General features: G+C 45.1%; 1 protein-coding gene across 4 annotated transcripts; it reads left to right on the top strand.

The window, feature by feature from the left end:
- Positions 1 to 1110: 1110 nt before the first annotated feature.
- On the top strand, positions 1111 to 27841 carry LOC127475683 (ATP-binding cassette sub-family A member 9-like). Of its 4 annotated transcripts, XM_051797717.1 has the most exons (39): positions 1113 to 1918; positions 4844 to 4956; positions 5829 to 6039; positions 6240 to 6398; positions 7161 to 7261; positions 7587 to 7813; positions 8681 to 8819; positions 9339 to 9524; positions 10105 to 10237; positions 10856 to 11027; positions 11836 to 11894; positions 12884 to 12994; positions 13510 to 13685; positions 13986 to 14105; positions 14444 to 14582; positions 15114 to 15204; positions 15787 to 15926; positions 16372 to 16491; positions 17036 to 17195; positions 17480 to 17646; positions 18091 to 18218; positions 18423 to 18560; positions 19393 to 19506; positions 20047 to 20217; positions 20390 to 20503; positions 20677 to 20784; positions 21369 to 21437; positions 21999 to 22087; positions 22808 to 22925; positions 23276 to 23393; positions 23659 to 23750; positions 24758 to 24921; positions 25586 to 25661; positions 26167 to 26261; positions 26568 to 26684; positions 26936 to 27076; positions 27234 to 27313; positions 27406 to 27461; positions 27587 to 27841. In XM_051797717.1, the coding sequence occupies exons 1-39, from the start codon at positions 1804 to 1806 to the stop codon at positions 27674 to 27676; spliced, it is 4917 nt and encodes a 1638-aa protein (XP_051653677.1). In that variant the 5' UTR covers positions 1113 to 1803; the 3' UTR covers positions 27677 to 27841. The 4 variants fall into 4 exon arrangements, with proteins under 4 accessions (XP_051653679.1, XP_051653677.1, XP_051653678.1 ...); XM_051797718.1 differs by lacking the exons at positions 1113 to 1918; positions 4844 to 4956 and adding an exon at positions 5419 to 5511; XM_051797720.1 differs by lacking the exons at positions 1113 to 1918; positions 4844 to 4956; positions 5829 to 6039 and having other exon boundaries at positions 6276 to 6412.
- The last annotated feature ends 1 nt before the right edge of the window (position 27842 follows it).

Below are 27842 nucleotides of genomic sequence, written 5' to 3' on the forward strand. Positions count from 1 at the left end.
ATAGTTCATTTTTCTGGTTGGAGCTGTGCCCCGGGCGAGCTCGCTGGGTGGGTGAGTGGGTGCTGGCTCTGGGGTAACAGGGAGGTTTGGCTGAAGATGGGACATGGAAACATGGTCTGCAGGGATGGAGGACCCTGTCTGCTCCTTGGATGTCCTCTGGGACTGCTGGCTCCCCAGAGTGACCCTGCTGAGGAGGAGGAAGAGGAGGAGGTCACCTCCAGCCCCGTGGATCAGTGAAGGGTGTAGCAAACTGAAAGAGGTTTGTGCTCTCCAGACCCATCACTGGAGAGGAAAATAACCCCAAAGAAATCTAATCTCATTTTGGTGACAGTTCCCAGAATTTCATACTTGTTTGTCTTGCATGGTGTGTAGGGGCAGTGTGCCATGTATTTTTTTTTTTTAAAAAAAGCTGTAAAATTAATTCATTCCTTTATAATGCTACCTTTAAGAGACCTTCAGAAAGTCCCTAATTTAACATGCAGAATTTCTCTTTGATAAGGGTTTCCCGGAGCTCTCACTGTTCCCTTTTCCTGCAATTCACAGCTTGGTATGTCCCTCTGGAAGGGTCTGGCTCCATTCCCAGCCCTTCCACTCCTCCTGGCAGATATAAAGGATGGTCCCAAGTCCCCTTCTCAGAAATCCTATGGAGCATCTGCTTGGGGATTTAATTAATGGTATTTTGTGTGTTCTCCTGCTGCTTTTCAGTGAAGCCCTGAGGGTTTGCCTTGGACTGGGGTCCAGCAGCAGAGCCATTCCCAGTGCCCAGGATGGGAAACCCCAAGAAACACTTTGGAGCAGGTGTTATTTTTATGTTGAAAAGCCTTTTCTGTAGCTGATGTGCAGTCATACCAGGGCTCCCCAGGGCTGGGTGCTGCCAGCACACTGTGGGCATGGTCAGAAACGTGCTATTTTTTAGTGAAGTGCATCTCAGAAGGGCTTTTTGCAGTCACGAGGAGCCTTCCCCATTTCCCACTTGTTGCCCAATGGGAAGTGATGCTGGAAAACACTCTCCTAAATGAGCTCATTTCTTGAAAATGAGTAAATCAGCAGCTGCAGCAGAGCTACAGACTTTTGTTAAGCAACAACCAGACAGCTCTTGTTTGGGTCAGCTCTGCAAATTAGATGCACAGTTCTCAAGCTGTTGAAATTCCAGGACAGTCAAATTAATTTAACTGGTTGAGTTATCGTGTGGCCATACACCCTTCCAGCTCATTTGGATTTCCTGGCTTATCTGATTTCCTCACCTCCCTGTTTTGAATGCAGATCCACTGGAAAGATGTTTTGTAAAAGCCCAACACATTCCATCCTGATTCCAGCTGTGTAGCAGCTGCTGGAAAAGCAATTAAAAGGAGTGGAAACAGGAAAAAAAATTTCAAAAATTACGAAAAACAACGACGAAAGGAGGAACAAGAACTGAAATCCCCTTGGTCCTGCAAGGCAGGATTCACCTCGGCAGAGGAAGGAGCGTTTGCTGAGTCAGGCTTTGAGCAAGATGGGGAGAAGGCAGCAGAATTTTCCCTCTGGAGAAGCTGGGGCAGTGAGGAGGTGGTTCTGCCGGCACTGAGGAGCTCCTGTTCACCCCACCTCAGGGTGAACCCCAACTCTCCTGCCTGGTGGAAACGTCGCTGTTGTATCGCACGCGAGGCGCATGAGTCGTGTCAAATCCTGCAAACTCTGGTGTGCAAACATCTCCAGGCTCCGGGCCAGCAGGTTGTAGGGATTGCTCCATGGCTGGGTCATCACTCCAGAAGTTCTGGAAGTGTTCACACCCCTGGGACAGGGCTGTGACGTCTGGAGAGGGGCATGGCCACCGGGCTGGGCTACGGCGCTGAGCCCTCGCCGGGGCTGCAAAGGGACCAGGAGCTCGGACACCTCAGAGCTGGGGGGCACCTAGTCCTGATGGAAAACACAACATCAGGTAAGGAACCTCATATTTATCTTTTTTTTTTTTTTTTTTTTTTTTAAGGAGAAATTGATTTAGAAATAGAAAAATTCTCCTCAGGGCGTTTTCATGCACAGCTTTTGTTTGGTGATCAATTTTTTGTTTCCTGATTATTTAATACAGTGTTAGACTGAATGCAGGGGAGCTGCCCCTTCCAGCTCATGTTCTCTGACAAATTTTAAGCTTTGTGACAAAATGTTTAAGAGGCAAAGGAGCAAAACTATTCAGCTTTTCTGGGTGTGTGTGGATTTTGATTCTCATCACGGATGTACTTTGGCTGCAGGTGAAGAGCTGCAGATTGATCACTGGGTCTTCCCAGATGATAATCACTCCCTCCACTCTCCTCCTCCTGCTTTGCTGATGCCACTAAAGCCATCTAAAAAATTAAAAACCCCAAGTTTCACTTCTCTGTAAGAGTTAAAGTGTTGAAATTTGACAAAAGGCAGGCTTGGAGTTGTTATTTTCAAGTTGAGAGTAGGAAAATAACCCGTTTCAAAGTCTGTGTGTTGAAGAGTGGAGTCGGTGCAAATCTGTCCTGCGTTTATCAGAGGGTCAGATGCAAACAAAAAAACTGCAATAACTGATAAACAGAAGGGTACAGAAAGAGCACATTCACCTCTGCACTCCCCATGTGCAGGGATTAATCCTTGGCTCCTGGAAAACCTGTGGCTCCTCTGGGAAGTGGGAGATGCAGCGTTCATTGCTTCCTCTATAGGCAGCATGGAGAGGCTCCTGACAGTGCTCCTGAAGATTTTTAGGAGTTAAAATCATCAACTCACAGAATATTTTGGGTTGGAAGGGACCTCGAAAGGACATCTAGTCCAACCCCCCTGCAATGATCAGGGACACCCTCAGCTAGATCACAAGAAGTTGATTTTTTATTAGAGGGAAAGAAGCCTGAGGAGGTGCCAAATAGGAATTCTCAGAGACAGTAAATAAAGGAAGGGGTTATATGGGATGTACCTTTCTGGGACAACCTTTGGGACAGCAGAGCTGCACACACAGGATCCCATGGAAGTTACTGCAACATCTAAGCAGTGTGTTCCTGGAGAGCAAGAAGTTTGGGTGTATTTAATGAACCCTCAGAAGGCAAACACTTCCAGACTCATCCAGTTTTCCAGGGGATGCTCTGAACTGGCTTAAAGCTTCTCAAACACTGCTGCCTCCAGAGAAAATTCTGATGGGTTTTATTTTGCCTTCTGAGCGTGAAGTTTTGTACCTCAGGTCTTGCCGAGGGTTCTCTCTTGCTTTACCTTTTTGATCATTATCTAATGACTTAATTACGTATCTAATTAAAAGTTAATAATATCTAGTATTTATTAAGTATCTAACTGAAAGTTAAATACCTCCTGATTATGTTCATAAAACTTTTCTGGGCAACATCACTTGTTTGAATTCCTGGCTTATGTTTGGCTTCCAGTGGTATTTGCTTCTTGCTCCACAGGAAAAAAAAAAAAAATTAAAACTGGTGGAAACTCAGTTGGAATTTTCTAAAAAGTTTTAGATGTGCTCCATCAGTTTTTAAATGAAGTGTTTGTCGTGCTTGTAGAGATTCGGTGCAGTTTGTACAAGACCATCATGTTTTCCATGAACCTTTGTTTACTGCCCCAGACATCCTGATTTCAGTTCACAGAGCCTGAAATCCAGATCTGGGCAAAAAAAGGTAACATTTCCTAGAAATCCCTTCCTATTTGTCTTTAACCTCCACTGCTGGCTGGGATGGGGAAGCACAGGGGAAGGGAGAGCACCAGGAGATAAGCCCTGTGATAACAGTCAGAGGGTAAACAGGGATTCTGGATCCATCACCCTTGGAGCAGGCAAATACGTAATTATTCCAAAAACAAGCAGGGAAGGGAACAAAGCAGTGGAACCATTTATTAACTCCAGCTGCCCAACCTGTGAAATCAGGAAGTGATGTCCAAGGGGAATAGAGCACTGTGCATTTGAGGCTGCTTTGATTTGGGGTTTCAGGCCGTTTGAAAGGATTAAAACACAAAAACATGCTGGGAGGTTCCCTGCCCTGCTCTCCTCCTGGGAAGGGGGTGAAACCTGTCGCTCTGAACTCGCTGCTGTTCTTGTGCAGGGAATTAAACTTAGAGCTGAAATAAACATCCCTCATAAAAGTATCCCCCAATAAATATTCCCTGCTCAGTATTTAGGAGCATATAAAGGAACACATGGAAGGAAGGAGGGGTGGGAGGAAGTTTTTAAGATGATTTTGCTTCTCGCTCTTTTCCTCTGATCCTGCTGGTCATAAATTTTATTAATATCCCCACTCAGAGTCTGTTTTGCCCGTGATGGTGATCAGTCAGTGACCTCTCCCAGCTGCCATCTCAACTCTGGAATCCTTTGTTGTTTTTCTCCTCTCCTCTACCCAGTTGCAGAGGGGAGGGAGAGAGTGGCTTTAGTGGGTACCTGGTGTCCAGCCAGGGTCAACCCACTGCAGCACCTTCAGCATCTCACCAGTGTTTTTGGTGGCCTCCCCACCATGGATGATGTGGAAAGAGGGCATGTGTGTAACAGGGATGATTTTAGGATTGGTTACAATACCTGGAGCAGGTGAGTGGTGGTTTACCAAAAAACCACATCTAAGGCAAGGCATAAATGCTCTTTCTGCAGTGAATTGTAGAAAGTGAACAGTTGTCTCATTCTACAAAGAGGAAGAAGGATGAATCTCTGCACGTGGAAGAGGCAGCTGAGCCCAACCCAGCTCTCTGTTCCCTTCCACGATCTTGGGCTATTTCCTTTGAACTTCACCTTTGTTGTCCAAACTGTAAAATGGAGACAAGTTCTCAACCTTTGGCGTGTTATTGGCTTCCCCCAAAATGCTGTTTACACAAGTAAATACCTTAACTTCCAGTGATCTGTTTCATTCTAAATTTTATAATTTTTCTTTCTCAGCTGGAAAAATGCAGGGGATACTCAAGAAAGCCTCAAAAATATTTCAGCAAACCCGGGCTCTCCTGTGGAAAAACATCCTTCTGGTGTGGAGGATGAAGATTCAAAGTTTTCAGGCAAGTGTCGGTTCTTCCAAAGGGAAATTAAGATTTCCACTACAAAGTGTTTTTTTTTTTTTTTTTTTACATTGCATGGTTTTTATGCAAGGGGGTATGAGAAGCCTCAGCTGGTAATGAGGTTCCCTGGGAAATGTCAGCAGTTGCCCTTCTTCCTGTGACACTGGAACATCCCGGCACAATAAGGCCTTGTGACAAAGCTGGATTTGTTGCTTTTGGTTGTTGCTCCCACCCTGCACTGGACAAAGGAACACAATGTCCGATTCATGGCTACGGTGTACAATTACCAGCAGACCTCCTTGGCTCCAGCACTAAGAAAACATGTTTTCCACTTGAAACGTTCCTCGTGTTTTCAAATCCCCCACACCTGTGGAATGTCCTCTCCCTCGTGTGAGGAGCGAAGTCACCCTGTAATGGAGAGAGAAATTCAACTACAACAACTCCAGCTACGACTGCTGCATTGAAGAGGAGAGACACTGCTGCCCTGAAAGTGGAAAGGATCTTTCCTTCTTCCCTTCTGGACTTTTACTGGAGGGAGAGGAGATTTGACCCAATGTAAATATTGCTTTACCATAGGAGAGATAGTTAGGATTGTGCATATAACGTATTATAATATTTATTTGTGTAATAATTGTGATATAATTCCCTTCCCCCCATACTGAGTCTTGTGTTGTGTCTGGAAAACCCCTCTCACACCGGGGTGAGTTGTGGGAGGGGGGCTTGGACTCGGAAATTGGATTTTTGGGGGTCTCAAACCACAGCCAGAGGAGCTGGACGGTGCAGAGCTGGGTGAGGAGGGGCCTGGAGGAACCGTCCCACACCCCCAACCCCTGGGCTCCACCTCAGCTCTGCGTTTCCCTCCTCCCCTCCAGGAATGGGTGACGGCGGCAGTTTTCCTCTTCATGCTCCATGAGACGGCGGATATGATATGGGAATATCCCAGGGCAGATTTCCCTTACAAATTCCTGGGGCAACTGGATGATCCAGCCTTTAATGCCACGGGAGTGACGCTCATGTACACACCTGTAACCAACACCACCAGGAGAATAATGGGCAGAGTGGCTTCGGATTCAGTGCTGAGGGGTAACGCTGCTCTTAAATCCCTGTTCCACGTCTGAACTGGCCCTGGGGGTGGGGAAAAACCTTTGGCCAGCGTGATTTTTGAGGGTACAAATTGTAGTGATGCCCATTTTCATGTTGTTGCCCGGCTACTCAGAGTTTTAGCTGTGATGGTTTTATTTTTATATTTTTTTTTAAATATTATTTATTTATTTTAACGACAGGTATAATAATAGAAGAGGTGGAAAATGAGGAAAAAATGGAAACGAAAGGAACTTTTGAAGATGAAGTTATTGGTGTTGTTTTCAAGGATAACTTCTCCTACAGCCTCAGACTTCAAATCAGCAAAACTGTGTTTCCAAATGATGTCTTTGACCACATCGGTAACAAACCAAATGTAACCGTAGAATCTGATTTTATATTAAAAGCTGCTTAGTTGGATCTTTGTGCTGCTGTGCCACTCCAAAGGGATGGAGCTTCCATGTGCTGAACGACTCCAGAAAGACGTTGATTAAAATCTGAGAGTCTGTTTCTTGTGAAAGGAAACAAGGGTCAGAGAAAAAAACTTCAGGAACAACTAAACCTTATCCACAGATATAGAATCGTGGAATGGTTTGGGTTGGAAGGGAGCTCAAAAGTTGTCCAATTCCATGCCCTGCTGTGGGCAGGGACACCCCCCACTAGCCCAGGTTGCTCCAAACCCCATCCAACCTGGCCTTGGACACTTCCAGGGATGGGGCAGCCACAGCTTCTCTGGGCAACCTGTGCCAGGGCCTCCCCACCCTCACAGGGAAGAATCCCTTCCCAATATCTAACCTAAATTTCCCTTCTTCCAGTTTGAACTCAATAATCCCCCTTGTCCTGTCACTCCAGTTCCTGATGAACAGTCCCTCTCTGGATTCCCTGTAGCCCCTTCAGGTACTGGAAGGTGCTGTGGGGTCTCCAAACAACCTTTTCTTCTTCAGCCCCAGCTCTCCCAGCCTGTCTCCACATTAAAACATAAAAGGCTGAGTAAAACTAAATCTTGATTTCCTGACTCTTGGGTAAAAGACATTTTCAACCCCACGCATTATACATAAGTATTTATACACACATACATATGGAAATGTATTAATTCAATTTTTTTTTATTTGTTTCCCCAACAGAATCCTGCGGGGATTATTCGGAAAGATACTGCAAAGTTCCTTTGTACTGGTACGGGGGTTTCCTCTCAGTGCAGTCCAGCATTGATGCAGCAGTCATAGAAGTAAGTGACCACGGTGGAAAACATGTTTTCTGTTCTTTGCAGAGTTATCTGTAAATTTAAAAAAAAAAAAAAACCAAACCAAACAGCAAAAAACCCACACAAAATCCTCCCCACCAAACCAGTTCATTTTCCCATCCCTGGAAGTGTCCAGGGTTAGTGTTTATTGCAAGACAGCACAAAAAGATACTAAATATTTGTTATTTACCACTTATAAACATAACTTTATTGACAAACTAATCGGTTTATTGCTTATATAAACCTGTTTGTTCTGATGCTGGCTCTTTCATTACAAAAACGAAATTTACACCTGGTTTCTTTTCTCTAGATGAAAACCAACCATTCTGTCTGGAAAGAAATGAAGTCAATCGCTGGGGTTCGTCTGAAATCACCCCTGATTAAACCTGTGTTTAGACTGGATTATGTTATGTTCATTTTTTGTGCTATATTGTGCTACTCCCCATTCGTGCACTTTTTATCAGTGAAAGTTCTAAGGGAGAAGAAGAAGCTCAAGGTGCTAATGGGAGCAATGGGTTTGCAAGATGTTGCCTTCTGGTGAGTCTGGCAGAAATTCGCTGTGTGATTACAGGGGTTACATTATCTAAGGTATGCAGGATGTGCTTGGAGCAACCTGCTCTGGTGGGAGGTTGGAATTAGGTGATCTTTGAGGCCCCTTCCAACCCAAACCATTCCGTGATTCTGTTTGCTGGAGAACCTCTGTTTCCAAGCAAGTTGATCTAAGACAGGTGGTTTTTTTTATTCTTGCTGTTTGTTATGCTCAGGTCTGCTCTTCTCCCCCCAGAAAAGGGGAAGAGCACTCCTCGTGTGTGTAGCAAGGCTCTTGGGCTTGAGGTGTTGTTTGCCTCCAGAAAATGGGTGGGTTCACACAGACAACACAAAAAGTGCAGAAACAACAGGTTTTGGAGAAAACTGCCAGCGATGAAGCACAGGAGGGACACAGGGTCTGTCCAAAAAGGCTTCCAAATCCAAATGTTTCACATCATTAGGAAAAGCTCACAGATAAGGGCTCCTGGCTGCAGATGCTCTGTCTCTCTTTGCTGGCATTGCTGCATCTGCAGAGACCTGGGGAGGTGCAAGACCTGAACGTGAGGAAGAACTTCTCTCCTGTGCAGTGACCCCTCACCAGAACAGGTTGCCCAGAGAGGGAGTGGAGTCTCCCTCGCTGGAGATATTCCAGAGCCATCTGGACACAATCCTGTGCCATGTGCTCTGGGATGACCCTGCCTGAGCAGGGAAATTGGACCAGATGATGCTCTGTGGTCCCTTCCAACCTGATCTTTTGAGTCTGTGATATTTGCACCTTTCCAGTCTGGAAGCTGTAAATACACTTAGAATTGTGAAACATTTGAATTACAGAGTGTGTCATCTCAGGGCCAAAAATAATTGTGCTTTCCTTTGTAGGTTATCCTGGAGTTTGCTGTACACTGTGTACATCTCAATATCAGCCAGTCTGCTGGCACTGATCACACTGACAGATGTTTTGAATCATCGGAGCTTTTTAGAGCTATATTTGTTTTATTTCTTTTATGGCATGGCTTCTGTAAGTCTGCTTTTGTCTTCTTAAATGATGCAACTTCTTTTTTTTTTTTCGGTTTCCTAATTAAAATATCTGAAAGTCAAAGACTGCAGAGTTCTCCAGGGCTGGGCATTATATGAGAAAGTAAAAAAAAGCTTCTCACTACTGGAATTTATTGTTATAATTTATATCTTTACATATTTAAACATATTATATACTTTATATATATGAAAATTCACCTATATTTTAATATAATTTCTAAATATATTACTCCCGTCACATTTTGAGAGATTCTGACTTGAAATCAGAGTAAAGAGAGGTGTAAACATGAGGCTGGGAGTGATTTGTCTGTCCCTATAAGGCTGCCCTAACTCTCAGAACTGTCTGCTAAATCACAAACTTTGTGATGTGCATCTTGTAGGGGACAACTGAAGCTCAGCTGGGTCTCTAATTTTGCTCCTATTTTCATATTTGTTTTGTTTTGTTTTTTTTTAATTACCAGCAGAAATGCATCCTGCTAACTCCTGGTTTTCTCTGCTGCAGATTCACTTCACTTTCATGATCAGCTCGTTGTTAAGGCAGCCAAATATTGTCAGTTTTGTGGGATTTCTCCTTCACATCCTCTTTGGGTCAGTGGGCTTTTTGACACTGTTCGACCTTTTGCCACCATCTGCAGAATGGATTTTGAATCTCTTCAGTCCTTTTGCCTTCTCATCTGGCCTTGCAACGGTAGGTCCAAAAGAAAACCAGTGCACCACAGAAGTTCAGCCCACAGCAATCCTGCTGCAGAATTGCACAGCACCACCCACAGTCTGTGTTGTCAGAACAACCCAGTCACACCCATCCATCCGCTCTAAATGCTTGGAAAGTTTTACTCCAAAAAGTCCATCCTAATTTGTAACAAAGATTGCTGGGCAGTCCACTGCATTATGCATTTTACAGCCTCTGTATATGCAGTATATTGAAATCTCTGTCATCACTGCAGCAGTGGGGTGTGCGTGGTGGGCACTGAGATCTTCAAGAACCCTGAGGTCTGGGAGTGCTGCCTTAGCAAACCCCACGTGCATCACTCTGCTGCTGTAGAAACTTCTCCACAGCTTAGAATTCAGCTTACTGAAGCATTTCTGATGCTTGTGGTCACAATAAAACCCTTGCCTCCTTGGAAACAGCATCGTGATCGTGAGTGGACTTGGGTGTTCAGTGAAAGTGGTTGTGATGACACAGCAGGAGGTTGCACATAGTGTTTCTGCCTGAAGGAAGTGTCATATCTGACCCTTCCAACTTGTCCTTTTTTTTTTTTTTCCCTTAGATGGTAAAATTAGAAAAACATGGACCAGCATCTAACCCCAAATTGTACCCTTTGTATAACTTCTACCTCGCACTGAGCCTTGACAGTGTCTTGTATTTCCTACTGGCCATCTACTTTGATAAGGTTTTGCCTGGTAAGTGGAAATGTGAGGGGGGGGGGGAAAAAGTAAATTTCCTTGCATTTTATTCTATAATTCTCTCCCCTTGTAGGGGGAAAGCTACCAAAGGGGTGGTGGGGTGAGAGAAGACTGTAACCCACGTGGAGCAACAAGAAAGGTGTCCTGGTAGCTGTGCTGGTCAGGTTGTGGAAGAGCATCTTAACAGCCTTGACAGGTTACATCAGGGCATGAAAATGGGATTTACTGCATTTCTCAGGAAATAAAGGGTTGGGAAGAATCCTGTTTGCCCAGAATCTGGGTGTGTGTAACTGCCTTGTTTGGCCCTGCCTCAAAAACAGGCTTAAACCCTGCAGGGAGGCACTGAGATCCTGTTCCCACAGCCCTGAACACTGGGTTTGGAAGGATATTGCAGGACTTGACCTGGTATTTTTGGACCCAAGAGGTTGCAAATGGGGTCTTTGCTGTGATTATCCTCCACCTGCATTTACAGATATGAATGAATGAGTGGACAACTTAAATAGCAGAATTTATCAGTTCTGTTACTCTGCTGAGAGTCTACATCCTGCGGCTGTCGAGGAAGAGATGGCTGGGCAGTTTGGGGCTGATATTTCACCTTCTCTGTTCCTGAATTAGGCAAGTATGGGGTGCCATATCCTCCTGCCTTCTTCCTGAGGCCCTCATACTGGTTCAAGCCCAGCAGTGGGTACGTGGGGGTGAGAGCTGGCAGTGAGAGCACCCACGACCCCGTTCTCAGCGGTGACGCCGAGCCGATGCCCCCGGGCTTCGATGGGAAGGAAGCAATCAGGTGAGGGCTCCTGTAGGCATGAAAAATACACCTCCACATGCAATATTTGACTCTAGAGAGCACAGTCATGTTGCACTGGTGAATGCTAGACTGAGTCATGTTATGTATAGAGATAAAGTTTAATAGCAATCGTGTGGAAGGGAGGGTTTGCTCAGGGTCTCGTTCTGCTCCAGAACTGGATTTGAACACTTATTGGACGTGGTGCATCCTCCAAGCCAGGGCCAAACTCACTGCCCTACACTTTCCTCTCTGCAGAGCATCAGCAGTGACTCTGTTCCCCTTCACCATCATCCTGTGCAGGGCTCAGTGGGACTCAATGATCCTTGTGGGTCCCTTCCAACTCAGCGCATTCTGTGATTCTGCGATCTTTAAGCACAAAGCTGATGGAGTGTGGTGAATAAAATACTTCTATGCACAACCTTCCAGGGCTAGTTGGGCTTTTTGCTGATGCTGCCTGTTGCTTGTTACCAGAACACAAACATAAATCTGCTAAATTAATAGCTAAGTCATCACTTTTAATTAGATAACCAGGAGTTATCTCGTTCCCTAGGGCCTCCTGCTTCCTTCACTAAGTGTTCCTCGAGTTTGGCTTGGAAACCTTTTAAACAGCTTTTAGAAAAGTAGAGTTGCTAATTCTGCTTTAGAGGTACAAGAAATGAATTCCATAAAGTGATTCCTTCAGAGTGAGCAGGACCAGTTCAGGGAGGAGGTTGGGAAATATTCTTCTATTAGGTTTCAAAGGTTATTTTGAGGAAACATGTCCAAATTGTGAGATTCCATAGTAATGGCTTGCTTGCCTTTCCTTTAGGTTAAACAACATCAAAAAGACATATAAGAAGAAGGGCAAGAGCACCGAAGCTTTAAAGGGTAAGAAGAGATTCTGTAATTCCTTTATTCCTTTTTCACTAGATAAGAACTCAAAATGTTTTGAAAAGTACTGGATGTACTGAATTTTGCCTCTGGTACTGTTAAATTACATTGTGCAATGGTTATTTCTGCTGGGGTAAATTACTGGCAAATTTTTACCAGCTTGTTTGTTATCACCCTTTTCCCTCCAGGAAAATCACTGTTTATTACTTTTTGCAACAGCAAAACTCTCCTTAAAAGCTGTTTGTTTTTTCCACCACTCTAAAAATCCCCTCTCAAACTTCCCTCTCAAAATATAAGTTATTTTGGGAAAAGAAAACTTGGGGTTTTTTGGTCCTGGCTGTGGCCAAATCTGCTGTCTCTGCCTGAGTTGAGCTCTCCAAGCACTTGCCAATGCAAATAGTTGACATAGTCACAGCATAGTTGTGGGGTATTTGTTAAATGCCTTTGTTCAACAGGAACTCCAAATGAAAATATAAAAAATGAAAAATATGAAAAATATTAAAAATATCAATATGGTCCCAAAAGTCTAAATTGAGTAAAAAAAACCCAACAAACCCAACCCAAACAACCCACAGAAAGATAAATTAAGTATTTTTTTAAAAAAAGAAAATGAGGTAGCAAAGTCTGGCTGCTTTGAAATCGCTCTTGAAATCTCCCATGTTGGGAAAGCTGTGGGATCTTCTCTTCCTATGGACACTCTCTTGAGCCACACTAAAATAAAAGGTTGTGAACCTTGTAGAAAACTGAAGTCAAAATTCTTTAAATATTGAGGTTAATACACTAGTTCCCTCAATTCAATAAAGACTTGGCAGGAGGTTCCTTACCAAGCCAAGTCCCAACTTTTGAAGACCCAACCTGTGCTTTTGGATCTGTGGTTTTGCCCCTCGGCTTCCAAACAAATGTCACTCTGTCACTCGTGGCAACAAGCTACAGGAACAAGTCCACTTCTCACAAACCTCCATCCTAATGTTCTATTTCTACTCCAGGTTTGTCCTTAAATATATATGAAGGCCAGATCACTGCATTGCTTGGCCACAGTGGGTGTGGGAAAACTGCCCTTTTGAATGTGCTCAGTGGATTTTCCAAGCCTTCAGCAGGTAAGATCACGGACCTGAGTGCTCAAGACAAGGAACTGTTTGGTTTTTTTCAAGTGTAAAGGGGAAATATGCAAAAAACCCCAAACAAACGAACAAACCAACCAAACAAACAAAATATTTTCCCTCATGCTGGTTTGTTTCAGTGCAAATTTCTCCTTCCACGTGAGCTCCAGGGATAATGTACCCTTTATGGGTATATTCACGTGTGTCAGCATGCACAGATGGTTGTTTCTCCATCTGGATGGCCTGATGCTTTCCAAGGAAAACACCTATAGGAAATATGTTTTTATTCTCAAGGGAGAGACCTGGTGCTCTGAAATATTTTTGAGGGGTGTTAAAGCTTTGGACTGCACAGTTATTTTGCTTTTTTAAAAATATTTTTAGTTTCTATTTTATCACTTGAGAAACACCCACAGTGCTGGGATTAATGTCAAAGGTATGAACACAAACCACTCTGTTTTCTCCTTGTAACTGGGAAACAAGATGAAATTTGTTTCCTTCACCCCCCTGTGCAGGTTCTGCAACGATATACAACTACAACGTTTCTGAAATACCTGACAGGGAAGGAATTCAGGCAATGGTTGGGGTTTGCCCCCAACTTAATTTGCATTTTGAAGCCTTAACGGTGAAGGAAAACCTCAGGAGTTTTGCCCACATCAAGGGGATTGAGCGGAAGGAAGTAGAGCAAGAGGTTGGTATGTGCTTGTCAACCACTGACTTCTCTTTTACAGCAAAAGATCATCACCAGCATCTGGTTCTGTGGAAATGAGAACAACCCTAATTTAGGGTGAAGTGCTTTCTCGGCTCTTTCTTATCCTCATGTCATGAGCTGGAACTTGGATTTGCAGCATTTCACTCTAAGAAAAGCCACTTAAAGTAGATAAGTTTGAAATCTTGAAGCTGTGCTCTCCTGTGCTGTGTGTAGCCGTCTGGGAATTAAAATGTGAGCAGTGCTTTGGGAATCTGACTCTTGTCTTTGTGTCTCACCAAGGTGCAGAAAGTCCTCGTGATGTTGGACCTCACTGACCTTCAGAACGTTTGTGCTGATGCTCTGAGCAGGGGCCAAAAAAGAAAGTTGTCTCTTGGAATTGCGATTTTAGGGAATCCCCAGGTAGGAATTTGATTTGTACACACACAGTGTGTACTGTTTGAGCACATAGCTTTGCATTTTGGCCTGGCACAGGGACAGGTGTAATCTTCTCCTGGCATTCCAAGGTTACTGACCTCCTCACTCACTTACTGGAAGGATGGAGGGATCTAGTTCAATGAGAACCACGTTTTTAATTAAAAGAGTGGTAATACTGCAGCAGGAGAAAGAGCAATAAAAATGGCTGACACTTGAGGATGCATTTCATTCTTCGAGTGAGATCATCAAAAGAATGAAATGGGGTGATGTGAACGTGGAACTGGGCCATGGGAACATGGTTCTGACCTTGGTGGCCTTTGCAGGTGTTGCTTTTGGACGAGCCAACAGCTGGGCTGGATCCCTGCTCCAGGCACCACGTGTGGAGCCTCCTGAAGGAACGCCGGGCTGGGCACGTGACACTCTTCACCACCCAGTCCATGGAGGAGGCTGATGTTCACGCTGGTGAGCCCAGACTTGCACCTTGTGGGTTTGCAGAAGAGGGTTTTCCATTGCAGAACCCACATGTGGGTGCCACCATGGTGCAGTCTGTGCCCACGGGGCACGTTCTGTCTGAGAGCAACCACCCAACCCAGGCTGAGCAAAGGCTAAACCTGGACTGATGTGTCCTTCCAAGACCTTGCTCGTGCTCCTCCTCAGGATAAAGCGCTTCCATGTCGTCTGGATATGTCTCTAACAGCACCCACAGACATTAGTGCTGCTGTTTGAATTAATATCTTTCCTATTTCCTTGTTATTCCCGTGCTGTGTGGGAAATTCTCCACGAGCCCAGAAGAATTCATAATTAAAAGGGTAACCTTGATGTTTAGGAGAAAGGCGGTGGTTTAAAAAGAAAAAAGACCTTCAGCACTTGGCCTGGTTTTACTCCTCTCAATATATTATTAATGTGTCTGTTGAGTTCAGAAGGAGCAGGGTGAGGTCAGTCTACTGCACTCTTGTAAATCCCCCTAAATCCTTTGGTTTTGTACCTCCTCAGATCGGAAAGCTTTCCTCTCTAATGGGAGATTACAGAGTGTTGGCTCATCCCTGTACTTGAAGAGAAAATGGGGAATTGGCTACCACTTAAGGTAAATCCTTTTCTTTTGGTCATCACTCTTTTTGGAATAAAAAAAAAAAAAAACAACTTCCAGTTCTCATGAGTGTTTTCTTGTAGAGTCTGTGTTTCTGTACAGTTTCTATGCAGAGTACTAGGAATCTCAACTATTCACTTTAAAAGACTTTTGAGGGTGCCAAAAATACCCTGCTTTGGGACAACAAGCTGCTTTTCTTTGGAACCCAATCCTGAAAGCTCTGAACAGGTAGCTAAAATGACTTTGCAGCCTCCTTTGCAGCTGAAAGGGGACCAGAGTGGAGGTGATCTGTGGTGCCAGAGTGATGTGCAGCAGCTTTAATGGGAAGCTGTTTTCCTTTGGATTTTAATTTCTGTGTTCTTGCTTTAGCAGTACTGGCCAGGATCATTATTCCCAACCTCAACTCTTTTTTTCCATGCATGGCAAAATCAGGGGCACTGCAGGCACCTATAAAAATTCCCACTGAAATGCTGCCCAGTTTTGAAGGTTTCCCTGGCTTTGGATTTGAAGCAGATGATGCAAACATTTTTTTTTCCCCCCTCACTTAACATTCTAACAATGTTTTTTTAACACAAACAGGATGCACACAAATGACCTGTGTGACCCAGAGCTTATCTCCTCCCTGGTCAGACAGTACATCCCTGATGCTGTGCTCAAAGGGAAGAAGAGGGATGAGCTGTGTTATATGCTGCCTCTGGAAAACACTGACAGCTTCCCAGGTAAGAAAACCTGTCACTGTGCCAGGGTTTTAAAGGGAAACCAAGTGGTGGGAAAAGCAGAGAGCAAAGTTGCTGTGAAGGGAGTAACTATTCCCTAGTCCATACTGTGTGGGATTAGGAAGCTGCATAAACATAAGTCTTGCAGAACGACTCCAATGCACATGTTAATATTAATAATGCAGAGGGTTAAAAGAAAATCCACCAACTAATCTCCAAACTAAAATCCACCAAGTCTCCTCTGTTTTCAGGATGGCCCACGTTAATCAAAACCTCTGAATTTTCCACTGCTTACCTCTAAAGAGCACGATAATGTTGTGATGGTTTTTAAGTTATGGAGATGAACGATGTGAATGCTGGAACACCCAACTTTAACCCTGCCAGTCTGAGTTTGTGCTCAGCACCAGCCTTGGCCACTGGGCTGAGCCTGGTTGTCCCTGTTGTGCAGATCTGTTCAGCCACCTCGAGAGCAGCCTTTTGCAGGGGGTTGTTAATTATGAGGTTACCAGGACAACCCTGGAAGATGTTTTCCTGAAGCTGGAGGGTGAGGAAGCCGTCGATGGAGAAGGTAAAGCACTGACTCCAATTTGCACGTGTGATATTATTAAGGTCCCACATACACAGATGTTTTAATTGAACACCTAATGAGTTTCTGTTAACTGTGAACTTTGGTAGGTCTAGAGTAGCAGCTGAATCCCACTTTCCTTTAGTGAAGAATATCTTCTTGGAGAAGTCTGGATGATTCAGTCTTGACTTCCCATAGGCTTTTAAGCACAAGGACTGAAGGCTGATGGCTGATGTTGGAAGGGTATTTACCTTTGAAGGGTTTTGCTGCCCAGACAAGGAGGTGGGAAGAGCTAAACTGGGCAGAAGGCACTTCACAAGGCCAGTGAAGATACTGGATGTGTTGCCATACAGGTCCAGCCAATCTGAATTCAGCAATGCAATTTACATTCTGGATAAATTATGGCCCCTTTTTACTGCCCTTGTTTCTTTTCTGACTTACAAAAAGCCAAAGCATTCCTCAGTTCAGAGCAGAAGATCCTTGTTTATTGTGATTAAAACGTGTCCTTTAAAGGCTCTTTGTGGATAATGGCATTTTTAAAACACAGGAGACAGAGACCTGGAGGAGAGGGACCAAAACCTCCCGGGGTTTCCCAGACAGGGGATCCTGGCAGGGAGTGGGATGGGGCTCTGGAGGCAGCAAGTGTGTGCTGTGATGAGAGTTCGCCTCCTCAAACTGCGGCACGACGGGAAGCTCCTCAGGGCCGTGTAAGTACAGGAGCTCTCCCCTGCCCTGCAGCCCCTGTGCTGGCTCAGTGCTCTCCAAGGGATTTGATCATTCCCTGCACTGACTCGTGGAAGGCTTCAGTACTGGTGGAGATGTTTGGAAGCAGAGGATTGGGTGGAAAACGTTTAAAAGCCGGGGTAATAAGGGCAGTCTGAATTTACTGGTAGAGCTCTGAATTGCTTAAGTTTTAAGTTTCCCCACGTATCATAATATTAGTTAGGTTGGAGTTCCCCTGGACTCGCTCATGGTTTGTTTCTCCACCTAGATTGCTGCTGTTTGGAACATTCATGCTTCCACTGATGATGATTGTAACCCTCATTCAACTGTGGCACAGCTCCAGCAGCTGGGAAATCACAGCTAGTCCATATTTTCTTCCCACTAGGGAGAAAATTCAAAATAAGTCCTCAAACCTTCTCATCCTCAACGACACAGGTAAAGAAGAACATGTGATGCTGACTCACTTTCTGCACCAACCTGAATCTTACTGCAGTTGACAGACCAACCTTGCCTTACTCTGTCTGTACATTCCTTTCTACATTTATGCCTTTGGGAGGTGTTTCCTTTTGGGCAAAAGCAAATCCATTCTTAGTGACAATAACTGAGTAGATGATATGTAAAAGAGTAATGAACCAGGCAAATTAAAAAAAAAATGCAATAAATAAGATAAGAGTGGAAACACACATTATATTTAATCAGTTTAATTAAAATAGAAAAAAATATAGCAAATACATGTTTGCTTAGAATCTCAGTGTTTGGGGTTTTTTTTTTAACATCCTCTGCTTTGCAAGTGGGAACTTGTTTGTATGAAACTGTTTATCTTTAAAGAAAAAAAACCCTCTCTAATTACTCTAATTTCTGTTCTTGACTTGATCTCAGGATCAGAAATGGAAGATTTCATTGCTGCTTTGAAGACTCAAAGCATAACCCCAGAAATAACTCTTGAGAAGAACATCACAAGCCTTCCACATCATAGTGGAGCTATAAAAGTATCCCTGGAAGGCAAGGTGAGGGATTTTTTTTATTTCTTTCATCCCATACACCAACAGGATCCTCTGAAAAGTACTTAAACGAGGTGCAGAGAAATAAACACACCAGGAAGGGAGGGGTTTGGGGTTTTTTTACCTATTAAATAATATTTAATGTTATCCGAGTGCTGCTCACGCTTCTCAAGGGCGTGAAGGTGACATCTTTTGCTCTCACACCTTCAGAGCTACCAGTTCACGGTCATGTGTGGTGCAGAACCCGTCAACTGCTACCCTCTGCTCGTGAACATCATCAGCAACACCTTCCTGAGGCTCTTCAACTCCACGGCACGCATCCGCCTCTGGAGCGAGCTCCTGTCCAGGGTGAGTGGCCTGGCCTGCCTTCCCTGCTGAGAACTAACGGGAATGCTGAAGAGATAAGGACTGTGCAGGTTGGAAACCTGGTTGGGTGAGCAAGTTCCAAGGGTTGGGGCCAGTGGTCTGACTGCTGCCAGTCCCTGGGGGATTTTAGGGACAGTTTCTTCTGCCGTGTTTGGGAGCTCTGTGGGGTTTCAGTGCCATGGCCTTCCAGCACCCGAAGGGAACCAGCAAGAAAGATGGAGAGAGGCTATTTACAAGAGCCTGGAGAGACAGAACAAGGGGGAATGGCTTCAAACTGGCAGAGATTAGGTTTAGAATAGATATTAGGATGAAATCCTTCCCTGTGAGGGTGGGGAGGCCCCGGCTCTGGACAGGTTGCCCAGAGAAGCTGTGTCTGTCCCACCTCTGGAAGTGACCAAGGCCAGGTTGGACAGGGCTTGGAGCAACCTGGGCTAGTGCAAAGTGTCCCTGCCCATGGCAGGGGGTGATGAACTCCAAGGTCCCCTCCAACCCAAACCATTCTATGATGATGAATATGGTCTGAATACAACAGTGATACTTGCAAACCCCACCTTTCTCCAACATCCATTTTGCAGGAATCAGCATCAAAAAGTTAGTCTCTTTTCTCAAAAATTTACAATTGTTCAAATACTTTTTGAAAATTCTAAGCTGGCAGACACCTTTTTTTTTTTTTTTAATTTACCTTGTTTTCTGTTTTTATCCACAAATGGTTTACCATTAGTGTTCTTGCTCACTTGCATGTTCAGCCATCCTACGAGCCAGATTTTCCCTGGATAGCTGTTGATTACGGATGACTCTGAATTTCTCTCCACAGGTAGAAAGCTCAGATTTAAAGAACTATATTTTTTTCAACTGTCTCAGCTACCTGCTGATTTTGGCTGCTGGTTTACCTCCTCTCCTTGCAGTGAGCAGCATGGAGGATTACAAGGTAAAGAGCACGAGCTGTAGACAATCTTACACAAGAAGTGAATGTAAATTCAATATCTCTGGAGACCAGTTAAAGATGGTGATGCCCTAGCACAGGTTGCCCAGAGAAGCTGTGGCTGCCCCTGGATCCCTGGAAATGTCCAAGGCCAGGTTGGACAGGGCTTGGAGCAACCTGGGCTAATGGAAGGTGTCCCTGCCCATGGAAAGGGGTGGAAAAAAATGGACTTTAAGGTCTCTTCCAACCCAAATCATTCTATGATTTCTAGAAATACAACCGCACAAGCAGAGTGTTGTACCAAAGTGCATTTCTCTGCATCCCAGGGAATCAGCTGGGGCTCAGAATAATTTGGATGTCAATAAAGATTTTGAGATCGGAACGATTTAATTTCATTTTTTTCCTTTTTAGGAACGATGTGGTTTTAAAAACAGCAGAATTAGAAATGCAAGTGCTTGGGAAGGGGAGGAAAGCTCAGCCAGGGAAGGGAGGAGCGGGAAAGGTGTTTTAGACTCTTCTAACTCAGCTCCCTGTTCCCACTGGCAGCTCCAGGCTCGCTCCCAGCTGCGGCTCTCGGGGCTCTTCCCCTCGGCATACTGGTGTGGGCAGGCCCTGGTGGACGTCCCGCTCTTCTGGACCCTGATGTGCCTCATGTTTGGGCTTTTGGTGGCCTTCAGCCGCACCTGCCCCTTGCACACCAGCACCACCCTGCTCCTGGTGAGCTCTTTGCATGCAGGAAAACAGGCAGACACAAATCCCCCTCCCTTCCTCCCTCCCTCCACAGCCAGCTTGTGCTTTGATTATTGGATTCAAAGTGGGCTGCTCCAGGCAGGTTCCCACATGTCCACATGCCCCTCCTTGTCACTGATGTTGCTCTCTCTCATTCCAGATCATTTGCATTATTGGTTATGGGGTATCTCTTGTCCTCCTCATCTATTTAATTGCCTTCAAAGTTGGCAGTGGGCGAAGCAACCGTCACGTTCGGTCTTTAGTCTTCATTCTGGTAAGTGAAGAGCATCTTCCCTCTGAAATATTTGGTTTACATGTCTTGCCACTTGAGGCTTCGTTTCAAATATATCAACACACAGCAGAATAAACCCAAATCAGTGACAAAGAGCCTGTTTTTTTAGCAACAATACATTGATGTTGGAAATTCTTTTTCCTGCATTGTTCCAGGTGAATTATGTTCTCTATATAATCAGTAACCAGGATGAACCAGTTTACTACACCTGTTGTTTGATTCCTGTGTTTCCACCTCTGGGCTGGATGATGTTCTCTTCACTAGTAAGTAAAACACATCCTACTAAATTCCATAATGGTCCTAATGGTGCAAACTGCAAAGCAAGAGGCCCTTTCCAAGTTCCCTGTCTCGAAGTGCCAACTGCCCAAAAGAGAGTGAGGGAAGACAAGAGGAGAGAGAAGAAAAGGTCTGGGCAGGGGAGTGAGAGAAGGAGCCAAGATTTGAGTTGTTAATCCTTCATTTGGTGGGGATATTTTTGGTTTGTTTAGTTACCAAGAGCTGTTTCAATGGCTGTATTTTGGTAGCATGGGAGGGGAAGGAGGTGGAGCGGGAAGACCCAGAGGGAGGAAGTGAAGCTGGCAGGAGGTAAAAGAACTGGGAAGAGAGAAGCAAGGATGGGGAAGGTCAATCTAACCTGATCTGATCTGAGGCCCCTCTGAATCACTGTGGCCAAGGAAGCCACAACCCTTTGAGCAGCATGAAGCAAAACCAAAGTGCAGCTCAAAGCTGCTTTATTCCATCCTGAAGAAAAGCTAAACATTCCTACCCCCCCCACTTGCCCTGACCCTGCACTCAGACACACCGTGCTAAGGAATTTTCCTAATTGAGTGACATTCTTTTCTTGTAGCACTTTGCAATTTTAGAAAATGACAAACTCCTTCGCTCCGGGAATCACATCTACATGGCTGTCTTTGCAGTAAGGAGCAGCTGGGAGATGGTTGCTTTGGAAAGGGTGGCTGTTGTGATGCAGTGGACTTGCACTGGGCTTGTATAACTCTCCCCATAAGTAAACCACGGGTTATGTGGTCAAAGTTTCACGTTAAGGGTTGGCAGGGGAGGCACATCCAAGGAATCATGGGCTTGTGCCTCATGTGGCCCCTGGATGCTGCACCTTCTGTGCAAAAACTGGGGAGGGAAGGGGGTTGTGAAGTGGAGCTCATGTCTAAGGGAGAGACAGTATTAATCAACTAATCAGTTTAATGCTGCTTCTACAAAAGAATGATGTGATCCCCGATCCTGTAGGATCTGTTGGGGTGCAGATTATCTGGGCTAAAGCTGCAGAAGGAAATCAAGGCTTTTGCAAAAGATCTGCATGTCAGATGGAAATGTATGGGAAGCATCAATCTAACTTCTTCCCCTTTTAAACCTTTTAGTTGAAATAAATGAGAGAGGTTCCTGCTTCCCCTTATCATTAATATTAATCAAGTGTGTTGTTACCTTGTCTCCATACCAACCTAATTAATTTCTGGTGTTTTAGCCATACCTCCACTGTGTGATTTTTGCTTTCCTCCTGCGCCGTTTGGAGATGAGATATGGAGGAGTTACAAGATTTGATCCCATCTTCAGGTGTGTCCCAGGGGTTCCTTGTGAGCCAGAAGTACCCCAATCTGCAGGGTGGGCTTGGTGCTGCTCCTGGCTCACCCCGACAGCAGGAGGAGAGGAGGGGGGAACTTAAAAAAACTTTGCAAAATGTGCATAAACCTTGTATTTTTAGTTTTAACCAGTTTATCTGAAGGGCAGAAAACTAAGGACAAGGGGAGGGGTTTTTAATTCCTTTGGGTCATTGCAGTTTACAGCTTAACTTACTGGAGTTTCCCTGAATGTGTCTGGTGGCAAATTCCCACCCAGTGTGTTGCAATAGAAGATCAGTTGAACTACAGTGTCCTTGAGATGATAAAAATTGTGATTTGAGCTTTTTTTTATTAAGGTTCATAGTCGAGGTTTCAGAACATTTCACTGCAGCTGGAAAAATTATAGTTACAAATCGAAACACAGCATTTTAATTCCTTTTCAAACATGTCAGTATTGCTCCTGGTAGGATGGAGACTCCCCCTGCCAATGGGGTTTAGTTTCTCCCCCATGGATAAATGTTTGAGCAAACACTGTCTGTGGAACAGCCCAGCAATCCTCGTGGATTCCATTCCAGCTCAGGACATTCTATGAGCTCCCTGAGCTCAAATAAATTGTGCAGTGGCTGCGTTGGCGCCGCCCTGGGAACAAACCTGGAAACACCAGCCTTTTTGGAAGTGACTCCCAGTGATGCCACCTCTCCTCCTCCACTTGTAGGATCCAGCAGAAGAGAGTGGCCCAGCAGAACAGGGACCACCCTGGGGAGGAGCCCCCAGAAGTCCAGGCAGAGAGGGAGAGGGTGCGGAGCTCGATGGTCTCCCTGCAGCAGGACGAGGTGAGTCCAACCCTCTTCCTTCTTCCCCTTTTCATTCTCCATCTCCAGGTTGCTTTCTTAGCTACTTTACCTTCATCTCTGCTTCCTGAGCTCGTGCACTCAGATGTCCTGACCTGATCTCACCCTGGCACCAGAAGGAGTTTAGCTGACATTATTATTTTTGTTCCCATTCTGCTTATTTCCCCCCCCTTTTTTTTTTTTTTTTAAATTCTCCCTGTTGCTCTCTTTCCTGGATTTTTAATTGAGAAATCTTCTTGTCTTTTTAGAGAGTCATACTTAATGGTAAGAACAGACCAGCTATCCCATGGGACAGGAGGAGAGTTTTCATTTCCCTCTCTGTCTCTTCACAGGAGTCCGTTGTCGTTGTCAACAGTCTGCGCAAGGAATATGAAGTCAAGAAAGCCAATTCCATCTTCAAGAAACAGAGGAAACTTGCTGTCAAAAACGTCTCTTTTAGTGTTAAGAAAGGTTCAAGTATTTGGCTGCACTCCCTATAATACAAATGACTAAAATCTAAAGTGAAGGTCATGTTTGGAGAAATATTTTCATCAGAATTTTCTTGTGGGCAACCAGACCCAACATCCCGGGCTCCTGCACTCAGAGTTTGAATTTATGGGGATAAGTTAATGGACAACCCCTTCCCCTACTGTATATTTAGATATTGCCCAGCACAGATGAAACAAGGTCTTATTAATAGTAATTATTATTAACAGTCGTTGCATATTTGTTCTAGGAGAAGTATTAGGTCTGTTAGGACCCAATGGAGCTGGAAAAAGCACAACTATCAACATGATTTCTGGAGAAGTAACAGTGACTGCTGGGGAGGTATGTGGTTCCTTTGGAGATACCCTTGATGCCTTTATAAATTAAGGATATGATAAGGCAAGTCAGCAACACAGCCCTTCAGTCAAGGAATTTATGGACATTTATGTGCAATTTATATACTCTGGATATTTACAGAAGTGAGAAGAAAGTGCTGATTTACTTCAAGCATGTTCTAGTTTTCATCGAAGTCAATGTTATAGATTTAAGGATCTGAGCTACAGAAAATCTTTGGTGGGCATTGGAAACCCACTGTTAAATTTCCCAAGCCCTGCAGGAAATGTTGCCACGTAAATAAAACCCCAAAATAACCCTCTCCATAAACAGCCTTGCAAAACTAGGAAATTGGAAACAAATGTGGACAGTGTTGGGCCAGTAACAATCCATCAATTAATTATGTGCAGAATGATTAATGGCATGTGCTGGGGGAGGGGAAATGCCATTGCTGTTACAGATTTGGGACTGAATGTTGGAAACAGAAAAGTACTACCAGGAAAAGGGAGTCTCATCTTGGTGCTATTAGCAAAGTTTCGTGGTAGTGAAAAGGCAGATGGAGCAGGATCCCTGGATCCCTGAAGAGTGATCCCTGTCCATGAAGCTTTCTGGGCAGCCACATGGTGACCACTCACCAGTGTCTGCTGACTGCTCAGCTGGCTACTGTTTGACTTGGCCAGGGCTAGTGGAAGGTGTCCCTGCCCATGGAAGGTGATGGAACAAGATGGGCTTAAGGTCCCTTCCAACCCAAACCATCCCATGATTCTATGATTAGGAAAAAATCCTTCCCTGTGGGAGTGGGGAGGCCCTGGCACAGGCTGCCCAGAGAAGCTGTGGCTGCCCCATCCCTGGAAGTGTCCAAGGCCACGTTGGAGCAACCTGGGCTAGTGGAAGGTGTCCCTGCCCATGGCAGGGGGTGGGATGAGAGGAGCTTTAAGCTCCCTTTCAACCCAAACCATTCTGTGGTTCTGTGACTCCCCCAGCCCCCAGCTGTCTGTGTGTGTGTGTCTGTGCAGGTGCTGCTCAGGGACCACGATGCAGCCCCCCTGTCCCCGGGGTGCCTGGGCTGTTGCCCTCAGCAGGACCCGCTCTGGCCAGACCTGACGGTGCTCCAGCACCTGGAGGCATTTGCTGCTGTGAGAGGGATGAGGAAAGAAGATGCAGCTCTTGCCATCAGCTGGTATGAAGCCAAATGATCTCAGCTCTTGGTTCTCCCTCCCTCCAGAGGCAGGGTCCCTCCCAGCCCAAGCCAAACCATGAGTCTATAGGGCAGGGAAAGGTTTTTTCCTGATAACAAACCTGGTTGGTGGTCACAGCACCAAGCCTGCCAGAGATCAAGGAGCATTTGGATGATACTCTCAGGCAGATGGGGTGACTCTTGGGGATGGTCCTGTGCAGGGCCAGGAGGTGGACTCAATGATCCTTGTGGGTCCCTTCAAACTCAGCATCTTCTGTGATTAAGTGACAGAGCCTTCAATGCCTCTTTACCTCAGAGAAATGGGATGTCCTGATAAGATCTGCTACTTTATACTCTTCTCAATCCCTTGTCAATGAAGATTTTAGCCTAAGTTTATCTAGAAAACTTAAGGAAAAAATTAAAACTTGCTCCAGTTCATGGCCAGTTATATGAGCAACTCATTTCTCTCATTAGCTGCACTTATTGCCTTGAATTCCTGCAAAAATTCCTTAATTTACCATCCAATTTAGGAGTAAAATCACCTAGTAACCCAAGGTGATATGTGTAGTCAACCAAGACGGGTATGTCTGGTTTCTCAGCTCCCCTCACCACAGTGTTTGCACAGAGAGATGGTCATTTTGGCATTTTCCCTTTCCATTTCCCACAGCATAGCCAAGGCCTTGGACCTCCTGAAACATTTCAAAACCCCAGCCAGGAGTTTATCTGCTGGAGAAGCCAGAAAGGTACGTGTTACCTTTGTCTTTGCTACCTGAGCAAACCCTGCTTGCTCTTCCTTGGACATTGTGCACAGAAAACCTTCAGCTGAGTGGATTCCTGGCATCATTTATTTTCATCAATAGCCTTGGAATTGAGCTTGGCAGGTTCCTCCCTCCCCTTCCCCCTACTCTCCCACACTGTGTGTTTAATAAGTGCTAACCACAAATTGGATTTACAAGGTAATCACCTCTTCATGCCCCACCATGTGCATCTGCCAGCAAATGGGATGGAAAAGCACTTTCTCATCTTTGGCAGGCTTAGGAGTTTTGGGGAAATCTGATTTTGAGAGATTAAAATGTTAACTGAGAACACCTGATGTGTTTGTTTTTTTTTTAATCCCTGTTCCTCCTGCGCTTTGGAATCAAGAGCTGCAGCCTTGAAAGATGCACAAGGATTAAGATATATCAGGACAACTCACCAGTTTTGCAGGTGAAGTAAAGCAGACCTGACCTCGTGCTGTTCCCATTTCAGCTGTGCTTTGCTCTGAGCATCCTGGGGGATCCGACAGTGATGCTTTGGGATGAGCCATCCGTGGGAATGGACCCGAAGGGGCGGCGCCGCATGTGGTGAGCGTGACAAAAAAGCAAAAATTCCTGTTTTCCTCAGAGAAAAACTAAAAATTATAGGCAGTTCTCCCTTTAGTCATTCAGCCCTCGTGTTTGCTTTGGCTTTTCACCAACAGTTTACACCAAAAGTGTAAAATTTGGAGGGGGTGCTGCCATGACAAACTGCAACATGACGCTGGCACCCACGACATCTTCAAGCGAGATAACTGAAGCCTTTTAAATAGTCGTGCTTTTAGGAAGGGAGACACATAAACCAGATTTTCTTTGGCTGTTTCTGGGAGGTAACTGTGATCCCTCTGTCCCCAGGAAGGTGATCCAGAGCTGCATGAAGAGCAGGGAACGAGCAGCCATCCTGAGCACGCAGTCCCCGGAGGCGGCGGCGATGTGTGACCGCGTGGCCATCCTGGTGTCGGGGCGCCTACGGTGGGCACTGGGTCACACCCAGCACCGGGATGGCACCTGGTTTTCAGTCTGGGAGGGGGCTTGTTTGGCTTTGTTTGGTTTTATTTCATTTTGCTTTTTTTTTTTTCCCCTTCCTAATCTAAGGGAAAATACTGGTTTGGATTGTGGCGAGTGTGTAACCAGCGGGTTTTGTGCGTTCCTGCTGCCCAACCCCAGCGACTGCTTTATTTGCTGATTGTGGTGGGTTGAGCAATGTTTTCCCTCCTCTGCAGGTACATTGGTTCCCCTGAGGATCTCAAGAGTAAGTTTGGCACGAGTTACCACCTAGAAATCAAGCTGTCAGACCCGGAGAAAAGCGATGCTCTCCACGCTGATATTCTAAACCTGTTCCCCAGCGCGGCTCGGCAAGGAAGGTGAATGTCCTGTGGGATTTGTGCTGGGATTCTCTGGTGCTCCCACTGACCTTGCTCAATAATTTACCTGGGAGCACAGTCGCCCTACAAGCCCCTCAAACGTTGATGCTGAGTTACAAAATGATGAATTGATTTTTTTTTTTTATTGCCTTTTCAGGACTTCCTCCTTGCTCATCTACAAGATACCAATGGCAGATGCACTACCCCTGTCCCGGTCTTTCTCCAAGTTAGAAGCAGGTAAAAGGAAACAATCAATTAAGTAAAGAGATGGCTTTCAAACTGTTTATATGGATTTGGGTTTTAAGGATATTTTCTCCACCCCTCTGCAGCTAAACAGAATTTCAGGCTTGAGGAGTACAGCTTGTCACTGAACACTTTGCAACAGGTACGTGGATGTGGGAGTTCCAGGTTAGAAACCACCTGTATAAAAGGAAGAAATAACCCATGACCAGCACAAAAACAGTCAGTCTTTGGCAATAATGGGGTTGCTTCCTCTGTGCCACGTTGCAGGTGTTTGTAGACATCACCAGGGATGCAGAGGAGCATGACCTGGATGCAGCATCCAATGGGGCTGTGGAGCAGAGACCCCTTCAGCCCTGACTCTTGGAGCCACAGTGAAAATATTCAGTGTATTTCATCAGTGTTCCTGATCCCTGTGATCAGCTGCAGCCCCAGAACTTGGTTACTCACGCCACAACACAGCCAACTCTGCAGGTGTTCTGCCTCACAAAGAGAAAAATAATTATTATTTTAATAAATAAAGCTT

The sequence above is a fragment of the Manacus candei genome, unplaced genomic scaffold, assembly GCF_025592945.1.
Source record: "Manacus candei isolate 608988 ecotype Guabito, Panama unplaced genomic scaffold, ASM2559294v1 h1tg000047l, whole genome shotgun sequence".
Classification (NCBI taxonomy): domain Eukaryota; kingdom Metazoa; phylum Chordata; class Aves; order Passeriformes; family Pipridae; genus Manacus; species Manacus candei.